Genomic DNA, 15,866 nt, shown 5'->3' on the forward strand with positions numbered 1-15,866 from the left:
ATAGATTAGTTACCACACAGAAGGCAGTTGGTATTCAAGTTGAATGTAAAAGTATGTGAGAAAGTATGTTGTAATGAGAATACATGGATTCTACAAGAAGATATAGATCGGTTAAATGAGTAGGTGAAAATTTCAGAAATGGAATTTGCTAAGTCTGAAAGTGCAAGATTACATTCATCAATATGAGGAATAAAGGCAGACAATTATCTATGAAGGTTTATGGATGAGCAAAGAACAGAGGGAGCCAGTAATTCTTGTGCATGAGATAGCAGGCAAGTGGTTATGAAGGCAAATGGCATGTTGCCATCATTATAAGGAAGTATAGTGGATTCTGTTTTGCTGGGACACACTGGGCCCAGTACATTTTGGCCCAATTAAGCTGCTGCCTCAATTAGCTGAAGTTTCACGGAAATAGTTAAAAAGGTGTAAGAAAGGCTAAGTACCACTTAACTGAGTAACAAATCACATATTTAAAGGAAATACAGAACAAAGTAGAATACTACCAATACAGTACTATAAAACTGTGTACTAGTTCCTAATAGTTAACAATGGAGGAGTTCATTCAAAGTACGTTGCCGTGTTCTTTTGACTGTAAATGAACAAAATCAGTGCAGACACCTCGTGCAGATAATGGACTGCCTTCATACAATGTTTCGATGATTGCATCCTCCAAATCTTAATTTTCATTGTAACATTCAAGATGATTATGGATACCTTCCAATTTTTCATAGTTGCTAACGTGTTGAAGTAATGAACACGTTTTCATTTTCACTCCTGGCCATTTCTAGTATCTCCAAGCTTGAATACTTGAAACCGCAGTGAGCAAAACAGTTCTGAATTGTCTTACTGCATATTTCTCACCAACTGTTAGTGACAAAAATCATTGCCTTTTGAACACAACCTCACAACTGATGCTATTTTAAAAACTGTTCACCCTAAGCATGGTGTAGTGCTAACGGCTACACAGTGCATGTACCTAATGCTAGTTAGAAACTGTTCAGCAACAGTCTCCTGTCCTAATTAAGAGGCATAGTGTCCCAAATAAACAAAGGAAATCCTGGCTATTTTCTTGATTAGTTTTTGTTCTTTAAGAGTTGTCCCAAATAAGCAGCTGTATATTTACAAATATAATTACAAATTTCAGCTTTATCGAACAGTTAGTAAGAAAGAGAAAAGATAAAAAGAGGCCCATTACAGTTAACACAGTCCAAATGTGTGCATCAATTTGGAGATCATCTTGAAGTTGTCTTTTTACTTGCACGCTGGTCCCACGGATGAAAGCACACACCACATTCTGAATGTCGCTTGAAATCCATCTCGAACAAACAGGTGGTCTCTTGAGGTTATTGGCCTTTCCTCCTTGGATCCATTTATCTGCACAAAGCACTTCGTGCAACAGGGACACTCCTTCCCATGGCATCCTCAGCATCCTAACCCTAACCCTCTCCCGGCTCACACTGTCCATCACAAATCTCACTCCGCCCAGCTCTGTCTGGAACCTTCTCCCAATTCCACCATCCTGAGTGGCTGACATAGCACTCCTAAGTTGAACATTATAGCCCCTTATTTTTTGAGCCAATACCAAAACATTCTAAAAGTGGAACACACTGCTTTTACAGAACATCTAAGATGTTGAAACTAGTGGAAGCATCTCAAAGGAAGGAATATGTTACATGAAAAGGGACCAGTGATTTAAAACTTAGGTGTCTGACCATGACCTTACAGGGGATGGTGAATTTCAGTTCTCTACCCCAGTGGGTCATGGAGGCTAGGTCATAGGTGACATTTAAAGAGGAAATAGATAAATATTTGAAGGATCAGGGAATTGAGGATTGTGGGTACTCCTTTTTTATGTGTTCTCTTGAAATAAAGCTGAGTGGCTTTGTGGGTTGTGAGCTTGATGAGGAATGTTCTTTTGCTATATTTTTGTTAGAACTGTTATGTAACTCTGCATTATCCAGAGAATATTAGCATTGTTTCTGCTTTTCAATGTGGATCACAGCTGCTCTTACTCCTTTAGAAAAACCTCCTTCTAGTCCAATGTTATTAGTTCGCAATGGGATCTTTTGTGTATCGTGACTTTACCATCACTTTAGTATATCTTATCGCAACTATTACATTAATTTCCACTCCTCAGTTTGAATGCTCGAATGGTCTCCTTTACCATGACGTAAAGTCATTTTTCTCATCCTGATATGCCTCAGTCTCTCATGGCTCACATTTATTTAGATGTGGTAAATAACGTTATGCTCTTGTTCATTTTCATCTCTCTAATCTTCTCCAGTCTTCTTACTGTGGCTTGTTAACATTTTTTCCTTCACCCATGCTATGCCCACATTTGTGGAGGCCCTACATTTTGGAACTCCCACTCTGAACCTCTCTGCTTTGCCACTTCTCCCTCTAATTCCTTTTAATATCTGTCTTAAAACCAACCTAAGGCCAAGCTTTAAGTCAGCCAGATTCAATCCTCTTCTTTGCTTTGAGCATCTTTTTTTACATTAGAGGCGCTATTTAAATGCAGCTTGCTTATTTTTAATCGCAGATCATTGTTAAAAAAGAACCAACAAAGGTTGTTTTAGACGAGAAACACTACAATATGGAGGGGACCTTTCCGAAGTACAAAGATGCTTGGGAAGTTAAACCTCTATTAGAGGTAAGAAAGAATTAACAAGACAATAGTTAAGTAATGTTTTTAAAGTATCATTTTCTTAGACACTGGAGTTATCCTGTAAACCTGAATTACTGGATTAAATTTCTTAGTGGATCACTATGCATCTTTCACACAACCAGTGTATATTTTTGGAATCTATTATGCATTGTACTTTTCTAGTATTGGTTTTAAAATTAACTATAACTATAGTAATTGCATCATTTTTGATCTGAACTGTGCAGTTCTACTTCCAGGTGAAAAGATGGAAAATAACTCTATTTTAGATAATTTCTTGTTTCCTTCGGCCAAGCTAATTTCCAAATGGAGAATTGTGAAACCTTTACAACATAAAAAGAGAGCATTTGACCCATAGAGACCATAATGGCATTCTAGACAATTGGCTCTTTCTCTTTACTACTGTGAAAACCCACTTTACAGAAATAAAAGCATGCAGAATGAAGTTTATTTTGCGGACTATGTTAGCCAATCAGACTGTGTGAAAGTATAGATTATCCAGTAGATTATAGATTCCTGTGTCTTGAATTTATTTAGAAATTAACTTCCCAGTTTATGACTCTGTACTTTTCTTTTTTTTAAAGCAATTCAGTGCTGATATAGCAGATAGAGCATCCAAAGTTTGCCTTGCGCACTTGTTCACTTACCAAGATTTTGAACATGGAACACTTGGTCTCGCCTATGTTGGATCTCCAAAACCACGTGCTTTGGGTGGTATTTGCCCTACACGTAAGTCCAAATGTAAATGAAATTTTAATTTTCCAATATTTACTTAATTGATGAAGAAATGTGCATAAAATGCTTTGTGTTACTATTTTAAGTTGGATTATTTTATAGGAAACACATTGTTGAAGTAAAATTAGTATAACAAAGATGAGATTCTGGAGTCAATTTGCACATGTGTGCAACTGGCGAATCTCATGCTGGTGGCACATGTTGGAACTCCAAAACCAAGAGCATTAAGTTATAGTTACTCCATGTGTAAGTCCATATCCAAATGGAATTTATTTTCAAAAATTCATTTTAGCATTGAGGAAATGTTAATAAAATGTTAATATTTTTAAGTTGGTTGTATTGTATGAAAAGAGGTTGATGGAAATGAGGCTGATATAACAACGATGGGGCTAATGTTATATATACCTAGGATTGGTGAACTTCATTGTTGCTGGTGCATATTAAAATATCATGGAGATAGCACTTACAAATTATTATCTTTTTTTATGGAATGGGTATTGGTGGGAGGTATGCTTATAAAATGTTTTGTACTGCATGTACTAGTAATAATTAAAAGTAGGTAATGTGAAAAATGAAGACTTGCAATCCTATTCTGAGACTAGAACAATGAGGATCTTTTGTCTTTGTCTTTTGGGAAAGCCGCTTCAATAGCTGTATCATCTAGGAATGTTTTTTTCACCAGCCTATGATCACGCAACCTTGCGCAAGGCAGTTTACTTAAATACAGGATTAACAAGCACTAAAAATTATGGAAAAACAATCCTGACCAAGGTAAATTATGCATTACTTGTTTTTATATTTATTTAGAAATTGCTTGATTTAATTGATCTGTGCTTTTGTAGTATGCTTTTTGTTGAAGGCATTAATTTGTTGGGGATATGTAGTCTTTGTTATACCAGACTGCTGTACTTGTATGCTCATATGTTCTATGATATTGCTGTCTAATTTCCGGCTCAATCAGCAGCTGAAATTTCAAAAATAATTAAAGTTTTCAATCTCCTAATTTATCTAGGCATATCAGGACTAGAATTGCTAAATATTGATCTTGTGTGTTGATGCTACACTCTCAGATTTGGTTGCTTTTTTCAACCAGCTCTTCTGCCCACATTTGTTACCTCTACTGAAAAGGCCTTTCAACTTTAGGATTACTCTTATGTTGTTAATAGTAAGTCTGATTGCAGTAAAAAAATAAGGGATAGAAAATGAAAATCAACTGAACAAAATTACTTATTTTCCTTCTAAGGAAGCAGATTAACTAGATTGGTTAGTTTCAACCAAAAATGCTATTTCAGCAGGACACTGAAAATTTCCTGTGGATATCTTCTGTTTGTAATTTTAAGCAAGATGTGGCTGTTATTTGTTGTGATTAGATTCAAATCATTAATGGCTTACAATGGTATCATTGGGTTTTTCTATAAAATGTTAACAGAATGAAATATAACCATGTTTTTTATTAATCTCCTTCTGTGGTTTAATTTCTCTTTGAATATTCCTCTTTATATTTTTAAGTTTGTCCCTTTCCCTCTGTCATCATTTAAAAATGGGGTGACACAATGCCATGGCATCTGTGTGGATGCCACATGACTCCAGCAACCTAGATTTGATCCTGACCTTGGGCTCTTGCTGTGGATTTTGCATGTTTTCCTTGTGACTGCATGTATTTCCATTGAGTGTTCTGGTTTCCTCCCACACCCTAGAGCTGTACTGGCAGATTAACTAGCCAATGTAAATTATTCCAAAGGTAGATGTGTAATAAGGAAATTGGGCTGAATGGATGAGCATGTGTACAAGAGTAAACTACAGGGGTATGTAGTAAGTGGGAGAGTGGGACTGATGTGAATACTCTGAGAGTTAGCATAGACTTAATGGGCTACAAGATCTTCTATTTTGTGAGAAAATATAGAAATATGAAAACTTTGAAGCTTGAAACTTTGAAATTTGTGGATCAAGTTATTTGGTGAAGGAAATGGTAGAGATTTAACTCAGTTAATTTTTAGCATTTTAGGAATATTTTCATCTTTTTGTGCTATGTCTAAGTACAAAGATGGTCCATATTATTTTATAATAAAACATTCTTAAGTATAACATTCTGTTATGCTTTGAAACATTTATGAGATCTCAGAGCCATGGACTCATTGATTTGTTATGATACTGGATGAGGTCACTTAGCCTATAGAGTCTGTACTAGCTCTTTATGAATAATGTATATATAGAAAAAAATGTACAAAATATTTTAAATTTTAAATTAATTAATTGGTCCTCTAAATAGCTTAAAAAAGGATAATGAGTTTTGCAATGAGTGAAAATATGTGCAAACTACATGTCTTTGCTGAAACTGCTAATTTGTACAACTCTTAAACAGCTGTATAACCGAAGTATTGTCTTGATTTTATTTACAAAAACAGGAAGCAGATCTTGTCACTGCTCATGAATTAGGCCATAATTTTGGAGCAGAGCATGACCCAGATAGCCATGAATGTGCTCCCACTGATGATGATGGTGGAAAGTATGTCATGTATCCTATCGCAGTGAGTGGTGACCAGGAAAATAATAAGGTACAGCATAATACATTGTATAATGCTTTTGGCATTGTCGTCCCTGCTTACAAATAGAAGACATTAAACCAGCTTTTTGGGTTATCAATTTTATTTTTCAATGTACTCCATTAACTCCCTAAAGTGAAACATTGAATTGTGTATCTGAATTGTAAATTTGAATCCCAAGGTAAGTTTTGTTATCCTGGTACCGTTTCTTGTGGATGTGACATGTTGTTCAAAGTTTGCAGTATTTCAATAGATACTAGTATCTGTTAGGAAGCCAAAGTGTTAGCTTTTGTGGGAATTTTATATCTCAATATAGGGTAACAGTTTTCCTGTTGCAGTTCATTCATTTGCTGAGACATTAAATTGAAAAGAAATTTACTTCGTGCGTGAGTCCAATTTATGTTGCCAAGAAGACTTTAGTAAATCCCCAAAATGTTGAAATGATAAAGCGCATGGGAGGGGTGTTTCTATTTTTGATTACTTTCTGACCATTTCCGCTCAAAGTGTAAAAATGTCAATATTTGATGAAGGACAGATACTGGTTTATCATAATATCCTTTGGGGTCTAATAGCCTACTGGTGGCTCACTAGCTCTATTTTACAAAGCTGGCTGTATTTCAGATAATGGTGCAATGTAATTGGGAGGCCATGAAACTAAATAACAAATGCTCATTAATCTGGAAACAACCTACTCAAGAAGTGGAAATGACAATTCAAACCTCTAGATCTCTTTATTTAGTCATACTTTATTGATCCCAGGGGGAAATTGGTTTTCGTTACAGTTGCACCATAAATAATAGTTATAGAACCATAAATAGTTAAATAGTAATATGTAAATTATGCCAGTAAATTATGAAATAAGTCCAGGACCAGCCTATTGGCTCAGGGTGTCTGACCCTGCAAGGGAGGAGTTGTAAAGTTTGATGGCCACAGGCAGGAATGACTTCCTATGATGCTCTGTGTTGCATCTCGGTGGAATGAGTCTCTGGCTGAATGTACTCCTGTGCCCACCCAGTACATTATGTAGTGGATGGGAGACATTGACCAAGGTGGCATGCAACTTAGACAGCATCCTCTTTTCAGACACCACTGTGAGAGAGTCCGGTTCCATCCCCACAACATCACTGGCCTTACGAATAAGTTTTCCCTCCTGGATAATAAAAAACTTACTATGATCTAAAATTTAAATTTTACCAGCCTGTGGAGTTCAGGGGAAGACGGTTATATAAAATTGTAGCAGATACCAGTGTATGTTATTTCAGATTCATCACAAATTTAAATTGACATGCAGGAGGATTGTAATCAGGTTTTGCCAAGTTTCCTGTCTGTTTTGTTCCTTGACTAATCTTTAGAATCTGCAATGCCTATATCTGTGTTGATGTTGTATTTGGGTCTTGAGCAATAATGTGTTGTGGCACTACAGCAATTTCGTATAAAGACAAAATACATCCAAGTTTCCATTGTGCTGCAATATGCAAAAGACATTTAACATTGGTTTTACAGGTCTTTCATTCTCAAATGTGCATTGTTGGACATGAGTTAATTTTGATCTAGGTTTCATGTTTATAAATGTAGCAAAAATTTAAGTCAAATACATTATTTACGCTGCAGTTCAGTTTAATGTACCATAGTAGCAAGTGCAGTGCATGGCTAAAATAAAAATAGTTAATTTTGGAAACACTCGGAATGCCCAGCAGAGTTAATATTTCGGTTTAACTATTTTTCGTCACCAGTGCTTGACTGAATGTTTAGATCACTGCATCTTACTTGGATTTTATTAAAATAAGTGAGTTGCTTTTTGAAATCTACAGTAGATTGCAAAATTATGTAACTCATGCAATGTGTATGATTCTTTAGCTATTCTCCAACTGCAGCAAGCGATCAATTTATCAGACTCTAATTAATAAAGCATCCAAGTGCTTTCAAAAAAGGAACAATAAAGTATGTGGCAATTCGCGTGTAGATGAAGGAGAAGAGTGTGACCCTGGGCTTTTACATCTCCACGAAGATAAATGTTGTACTGATCAATGCAAACTTAAGAAAGATAAAAAATGCAGGTAAAATAAATGACCGGCCTTTAACATTTTACTTTAAATATCTTACTTTCAACTGGAATGTGAAACTCTATTTCGTTTTGACTTCTCTGAATCCAGAGGAACTTCTGCTAATATATCCTAAATTAATTTTGGCTCATTATATTGTTTGCTAGTTGCTTTTGCATTTTGTTTTGTTCCAAGATGCTGTCCTGTATACACTTAATGAATTTGCACTTAAGTGTACCGTTGCCAGTTTTGTTTGCCATTGTTTGAATGTTAGTATCACCTTAATGTTCCCTTCCATTATTTCCGTAATTATATTATGTTCTAAACTGTATCTACTAGTGGAGTCATACAGCATGGAAATAGGTCCTTTGGCCAATTCATCCATGCCAACCATGTTTCCCAACAAGCTTGTCCCATATGTATGCATTTAGTCCATAGCCATCTAAACCTATTCAATCCATGTACTTGTATAGATGGCCCATGTACTTGTATAGATGGCTTTTAATGAATAAAGTCCTAGCCTGCCCAACTCTTCCTATTATTCAGGCCCTTGAGTCCTGGCAACATTCTTGTAAATCTTCAATGCACTCGTCCCAGCTTAATGACATCTTTCTTATAGCAGGATAACCAAAACTGAGCACAATGTGTGGCCTCATCATTGTTTGTACAACTGCAAGCTTACACCCCATTATGCTCAGTGCTCTGACTGTTGAAAACCAGCGTGTAAACCATCTTCTTCACCAACCTGCCAACCTGTAATGCCACTTTCAGAGAACCATGTGCTTGTGCTCCTTTGCTGTTCAACACTCCCAAGGGCTCTATCTTTCATGTGAATATCCTGCCCTAGTTTGGCTTCCCAAAATGCAACACTTCACACTTTTATCTGAAATGAATGACATTCCTTGGCCCACTTACCTAAATGATCAAGATTCCCCTATAATTTTTGATAACCACCTTCACTATCCATGATACCACCTACTTACTAACCATGGTTTGCATATTTTCATCCTAATAGTTATAATATATAAGTTATGAACAAATGTGCATCCAGCACGGATTCCTGAACCACAGCACTAAATACAGGTGGCCAATCACCAGCTGCTTCCTGCCATCAAGCATGGCTAGCTTTCCCTGGATCGTATGTGATCTAACTTTCCAGGCTAGCTTTCCATGCACAATCTGTATAAAGCATGTTTCTTGCTAATGTCTACGTAGAATTTATAGAAAGTCCATTGATGGCTTTTATGTGTTTTAGAGCAGAAGTAAATATATTTTTCTGATTAATTGGTATTATTTTAAACTGTTAACTCTAATGATGTAAATACACAGAAATGAAAAAAAAACTGCATTGTGAAGTCACAGTACTTTATAAATACTAAAATAAATTCTAACAAAAATATACTTAAAATATGCATTTTGCAATTGAACATTCTTTGACTTCTCTATAGTTGTCTGGAGGTGAAACTTTTTTAACAAAAATAATCATTATTTCCAAAGTGACAAGAACAGCCCATGTTGCAAGGATTGCCAATTTGAAAAAGCTGGGAAGAAATGCCAGGAAGCAATCAATGCAACATGCAAAGGAGAATCTACTTGTACAGGTGAGTGGTAGCCAAAATCTGTGTGCATTAAATTTAACCAGGTGTACCTTCTGAAAGATTTTATAGGTGTTCAGAAGCCATCTCAACCCTTAGCTAGCTGTAAGGACACAAGAAAATGAAACAGTTGTAGCATGAATCATGGAAGCCATTTCAACCCTTAGCGGCCTTCACCAGAGCTGTAAGGACACAAGAAAATGAAACAAAGCTGTGGTGTAATCTTCGTTTTAGAATGAGGAATCTGACATTGCAGCTGCTTTTTCGTTGCTGAAGTAGAGTTTACGCCTGCTGTGACTATTACCTTCTGTGCCTCCAATACATCAACATTGCAAAATGCCTATCAGTTCAGACCATGGCTGATTGCAGATTACATATCCGTACGAAAACAATGTAGTGCTACTTACCTTTTGGCATCCTTTCATCAATGACTGTACATGAAAGAGTTAATAAGTGCTGTTGAAAGGGCTGTGGCTCATGGGCAGATCTTATTTTAGGATACTTTAGCATGACTGATTACATGTATTGGTACTGAGAATGATTTACTGTAACTAATTCTGGAGTTGGATTTATGCATAACTATATCATGTGGGTTGCCTTCTATAGATGTATGTGCCTGATAAGCCTCGTATATTATTTTCCAAGGATGCTGTTCAATGGGATTCTCAATGTTGCTGTTGTAGTTCATAGGAAACAAAATTCAGCATCTTGCACAAAAGATCACGAAAGTTTCAAGTCCCTATAGAAAAAAAAGTGTTTAATAATGGTAAATTACTTGTGATATTGTTGCAACCTTCCTATGACTTCCAACATATTTACAGCCCGGAAGTAGCCGACATGATAGGAAATGTAGGCAAAATGCACATGCCCTTATGTGAATATCAGTCTAGCACATGCTTTTGAGGTGGAAGCCCTCCGAAGGAGAGAAACTGAGCGTATTTCCACCTGGAAGAGACCACTACCTCTTTCAATACGATGTGCTACACTGGCACTTCCAATTTGTGAATTAATGAAGGATCTTTTCGCGAAATGTCAACTGTACTCTTTTCGATAGATGCTGCCCTGCCTGCTGAGTTCCTGCAGCATTTTGTGTGTGAAACGTTGCCAAGAGGTTCAGTTGTTGTTCAGACCAAACATCAGAATGGGGGAAGAAATGTAATCTAAGTGACTGACTGTAGAATGAATGTTGGTACCAGATGGGGTGGTTTGAGTATGTCAGGAACCGCTGATGCTTGGGATTTTTACACACGAGCATCTCTGAATACACAACATGTTGAAGCTTTAAGTTGATGGTACCTAAGGTACCAAGAGGTACCTAATAAAGTGGTCACTGAGGGTATACTGTAGCCAAAAGAACAATTCAGTTATGTTTTCTTAAAACTGGACATTTATTCTCTAATACAAGATTTTGAACTAATGAAATTTCTTATTGTTAGGGACTGACCAGTTCTGTCCTGCTCCTGGAAATGCAACAGATCAGACAATCTGTGTGGACATGGGAAAGTGCAAAAATGGAGAATGCATTCCTTTCTGTGAGGCAGAGCACAGCCTCAAATCATGTGCTTGCAATGGTGAGTGAAAAGATTTATTGAAATTTCTTGGTCGTGTTTGGCCTTATTTAAAGAAGGACTGGTCTTGCAACCAAAGCTTGTTCTTAGATCAAATATAGACATGGTATAGATAAATAGATACTTTATTGATCCCAAAGGGAATTACAGTGTCACAGTAGCACTACCAGTGCATAGATATAAATATCAGAAGAGAAGTAGAATGAATAAAATATGTCCAACAGGAGGGGGCCATCACTTCCCTGGCTATAGGTTGACTCACTATTGAGTCTAATGGCCGAGTGTAAGAATGATCTCATTTAGTGCTCTTTGCAGCAGCACAGTTGTCTTAGTCTACAGGTGGCCGCCGTTTTTGGAATGTTCACTTTACGACACCTCGCTGTTACGAAAGACCTACATTAGTTACCTGTTTTCACTAACAGAAGGTATTTTCACTGTTACGAAAAAGGGCAGCGTGTGCCCAAACAGCCAAGCTCCTCCCCCGGAACTGCATTCTAGCCGGCATTGCTTAAACACGTGCTTTATCTCGATTTATTTTGTGCATCCATTAGCAAGATGAGTTCTAAGGTATCGGAAAAGCCTAAAAGAGCTCGTAAGTGTGTTACACTTGGCGTAAAACTAGACATAATTAAGTGTTTCGATCGTGGTGAACGAAGTAAGGATATTGTCCACATGTTGAACTTGCCTGCATCCACCATTCGCACTATTTATATGTAGAGAGAACGAATTTTGAAAGCTGCCGATGTTACTGTTGGTCTGCTCGTAGCAAAGTGGTCTCTCTTAGTTGGCATCCAATAATGGATAAAATGTGAAGTCTATTGCTTGAGTGGATTAATGGGTGTACAAAGCGTGGTGTTCCGTTAAGTTTTCTTACACTTACGGGGAAATCAGTCAGTCTTTTTAATAAGCTGAAACGGGAAGCACTGGACGATGGTGATAAAAGTGTTGCGAAAGTGGTATTTAAAGGTAGTCATGGGTGGTTTCATCGGTTTCTGAGGCGAGGGCAGCTTCATAGTTTAAGCAGTGGTCCCCAACCTCCGGGTCGTGGACCGATACATTGCAGTGAAGAACGTAGTAGTGCAACGGTAGTTGGAACACACCCAGCACATCTTTAAGAAAAAAGCCAAAATAAGCAAGCTAATTAATTAGGTGCCGCTCGGCACGTAAATGTCGGCCCATATCAGAGGCAATTGCTGATTGCGTCAGGTGCTTATTCGTATAAGCAAGTGATTAACTGTGACGAAACTGCAATTTATTGGAGTCTTCCCGATTCCGGTAAGTGAAACTACACTGCACATACATTATTTCTACTTTATATAGGCTGTGTATTTTTATGTGTTATTTGGTATGATTTGGCAGCTTCATAGTTTAAAGGTTACTGGAGAGAGTGTTTCTGCCGAGAGCGCTTCGGCAAGATTTTCACTGCACTAGACAAGCTGCCGAAAAGTATTTCTACTTTATATAGGCTGTGTATTTATCATATCATTCCTGCTTTTACTTTATGTTACTGTTATTTTAGGTTTTATGTGTTATTTGGCATGATTTTGTAGGTTACTTTTTGGGTCTGGGAACGCTCAAAAATTTTTCCCATATTAATAAATGGTAATTGCTTATTCACTTTACAACATTCCGGCTTACGAACCATTGCATAGGAATGCTCTACCTTCGGATAACGGGGGAAACCTGTATTACTAAAAGTGTTCCTTTGTTCAGCCAAGTTGGCATGCAGAGGGTGTAAAACGTCGTCCAGAACTGCCAGGATTTTCCATTGGGTCCTTTGTTCTACCACAGCCTCCAGTGTGTCCAGTTGGACTCGTATAACAGAGCAAGCCTTTCTAATCAGTTTAACGAACCTGTTGGCATCACCCATGTTGATGCCATTTCCCCAGCACACCACCACATAGGCAATTACACTGGTGATAACAGACTTGTAGAGAAAGTCTGTAGACGCTGGAAATCCAAAGCAATACACACATAGTACTGGAGGAACTTTATACTTTATTGTCGCCAAACAATTGATAGTAGAACGTACAATCATCACAGCGATATTTGATTCTGCGCTTCCTGCTCCCTGGATTACAAATCCATAGTAAATATTAAAAAGTTAAATTATAAATCATAAATAGAAAATAGAAAAATGGAAAGTAAGGTAGTGCAAAAAAAAAACCGAGAGGAACTCAGTAGGTCAGGCAGCATCTCCAGAAACAGTTGGAATTTTGGGCCAGGACCCTTCTTGAGGGTGATGCTTTTTGTGGTGGGGAGAACAGCGGGGGTGGGGGAATGTCTTAGAGGTTGTAGCCGGAGCCAGTGACAGGTATCACGGGTGACTTGAGTGCACAGCAGGGAAGAGGGTACATGTGTATAGGAAAAGTTTAGAGGGATAAAGGTGAAATGCAGGCAAATGGAACTAGCCTAGATGGGCATCTTGTTTAGCATGGATGAGTTGGGCCAAAGGATCTGTTTCCCTGCTACATGACGCTAGAATAGAAAACAATAGTGATAACATGAAGGAGCAGACATTTTCATTGTCACATGATATGTTACCTCTATGGTGCCAAGGTCAAGGATGTCACTGGCTGCCGAGCATCATGAAAATGGAGGGCAAACAGGTTACAGAATGGTGCTAGTAATTATAGGTATGATGATTATAGGTAGGATGGACTACTGTGGGAAAAATTGAAAAAGCTAAAGAGAGGATAAAAAACAAAAACTCAAACGACAGCAAACACTTAAGTAACACCAGGGCCATGTACTTGTGGATACAGAAACAGGAAGACAGAATGTGTGGCTGAAGGGAGGATGCTCCTTGACTACAGGCCAGAAGGATGGTGTTGAAGAAACTGGTGGCATTGAGCCAAATTTGTAGCCAATACAAAGACAGGTGAAGGAACAGGTAGTATCACAGAGTCTGCAGTAGGACTTGGACAAGTTGGAATAGTAAGCAAAGAATACAGCATAGTGTTATGCACTCCGGTAGAAAGAATAGAAATGTGGACTACTTTCTCTGGGGAGAAAATTCAGAAATCAGCTGCAGGGGTACTTGAGATTCATAGTTTAGTATTTCTTTCAGGTTAACTTGTATGTTGAATTGGTAGTAACGAAGGCAAATGCAATGCTAGCATTCATTTCAAGAGCAAAGCTACACTGCTGAAGCTTCTATAAGGTACCAGTCAGATGCATTTGGAATATTGTGGGCAATTTTGGACTCCATGTCTAAGGATAGATATGCTGGCACTATGGAGGGTCCAAAGGATGTTGACAAGAATGATTTCAGGAATGAAAGGCTTAACATCTGAGAAGCGTTTCATGTCTCTGGGTCTGTACTTGGCATTCAGAAGGATGAGAGGGGATCTCATTGATACGTGCTGGATACTGAAAGGCTTGGATAGAATGGGTGCAGGGGACAGGTTTCCATTAGTAGGAGAGTCTAGACTCTGAAGGCACAGGTTCAGAATAAAATGATGCCTCTTTAGATGAGGAGGGGTTTCTTTAGCCTGAGGTTGATGAATCTCTGGAATTTGTTGCCTCAGAGGGCTATGGAAGCCAAGTTATTAGAACATAGAATATTACAACACAGTGCAGGCCCTTCACCCCACAATGTTGTGCTAACCTTTCAACCCACTCTAAGGTCAATCTAAATCTTTCCTCCTATATAACCCTTCCATTTTTCTGTCATCCATGTGCCTATCTTAAGAATTTTTAAAATGCTCCCAATGTATCTGCCTCTACCACTGCCCTCGGCAGGGCATTCCACCCACCCACTAATCTCTGTGTAAAGAACTTACCTCTGACATCCCTCTTCTACTTTTCTGCAATCACCATAAAATAATGCTCCCTTGTATTAGCCATTTGCATCCTGAGGAAACAAAAATCTCTGCAATCCACTTGATCTATGTCCTTATCATCTTGTACACCTCTGTCAAGTCACTTCTCATTCTTTTTCACTCCAAAGAGAAAATCCCTAGCTCACTCAACCTGTTTTCATAAGAGATGACCAGCACTAAACAACACTTTTCCAAGTGTGGTCTAATCAGAGTTTTATAGAGCTACAGAATTATTTTGTGGCTCTTGAACTCAATTCCCCAACCAATGAATTGCCAACTCACCAAATACCTTCTTAACAACCCTATCAACTAGCACGGCAGCTTTGAGGGATCTGTGGATGTACACTTCTAAGAATCCTGCCATTAACCCTTTATTAAATTCCCTTTCAAATTCGATCTTCCAAAATGAATCACATTGCACTTTTCCATGTTGAACCCCACCTGCCACTTCCAAGACCAGTTCTACATCCTCTCGATGTCTCGTTGCAACCTACAACAACTCTCCACGTTATCCACAACTCTACCAACCCACATTTCCACTTCCTTTTCCAAGTCATTTATAAAAATCACAAAGAATGGGGCCCAGACCCCGGTAGAACACCACTGGTCACCGACTCCAAGCATGATACTCCCTATGTACTAGCACCCTCTGTTTTCTAAGGGCAAGTGAATTCTGTATCCTCCCAGCCAATTCCTGGATCCATACCTTCTTTCCGACTTTCTGAATGAGCCTGTTACAGGGAACTTTATCAAGTCTATCCATACTAACTTTTCGCTTAACAGTCACTGACTGCAGATACTGATTGCAATGTTTCAATGGTAAACCCAAATGTCTTCCTCAGGTTTACTGTTGAAACACTGCAATCAGTATCTGTAAGTTTGTGACTGTTAAGG

General features: G+C 38.0%; 1 protein-coding gene across 2 annotated transcripts in view; it reads left to right on the forward strand.

Annotated features, from left to right (window-relative positions):
* The window catches only part of adam17b (ADAM metallopeptidase domain 17b), a 91,637-nt gene that overhangs the window by 49,759 nt on the left and 26,012 nt on the right, over positions 1 to 15,866 (forward strand). Inside the window, exons 8-14 of one of the 2 annotated variants that reach the window (XM_063037856.1) lie at positions 2,543 to 2,653; positions 3,250 to 3,406; positions 4,083 to 4,171; positions 5,806 to 5,955; positions 7,801 to 8,000; positions 9,483 to 9,586; positions 11,017 to 11,151. In XM_063037856.1, coding sequence (XP_062893926.1) covers positions 2,543 to 2,653; positions 3,250 to 3,406; positions 4,083 to 4,171; positions 5,806 to 5,955; positions 7,801 to 8,000; positions 9,483 to 9,586; positions 11,017 to 11,151 — 946 coding nt within the window. The remainder of the gene's footprint in view (positions 1 to 2,542; positions 2,654 to 3,249; positions 3,407 to 4,082; positions 4,172 to 5,805; positions 5,956 to 7,800; positions 8,001 to 9,482; positions 9,587 to 11,016; positions 11,152 to 15,866) is intronic. The other variant, XM_063037866.1, reaches the window with a different exon arrangement.

The sequence above is a fragment of the Mobula hypostoma genome, chromosome 2 (assembly GCF_963921235.1).
Source record: "Mobula hypostoma chromosome 2, sMobHyp1.1, whole genome shotgun sequence".
NCBI classification, from domain to species: Eukaryota; Metazoa; Chordata; class Chondrichthyes; order Myliobatiformes; family Myliobatidae; genus Mobula; species Mobula hypostoma.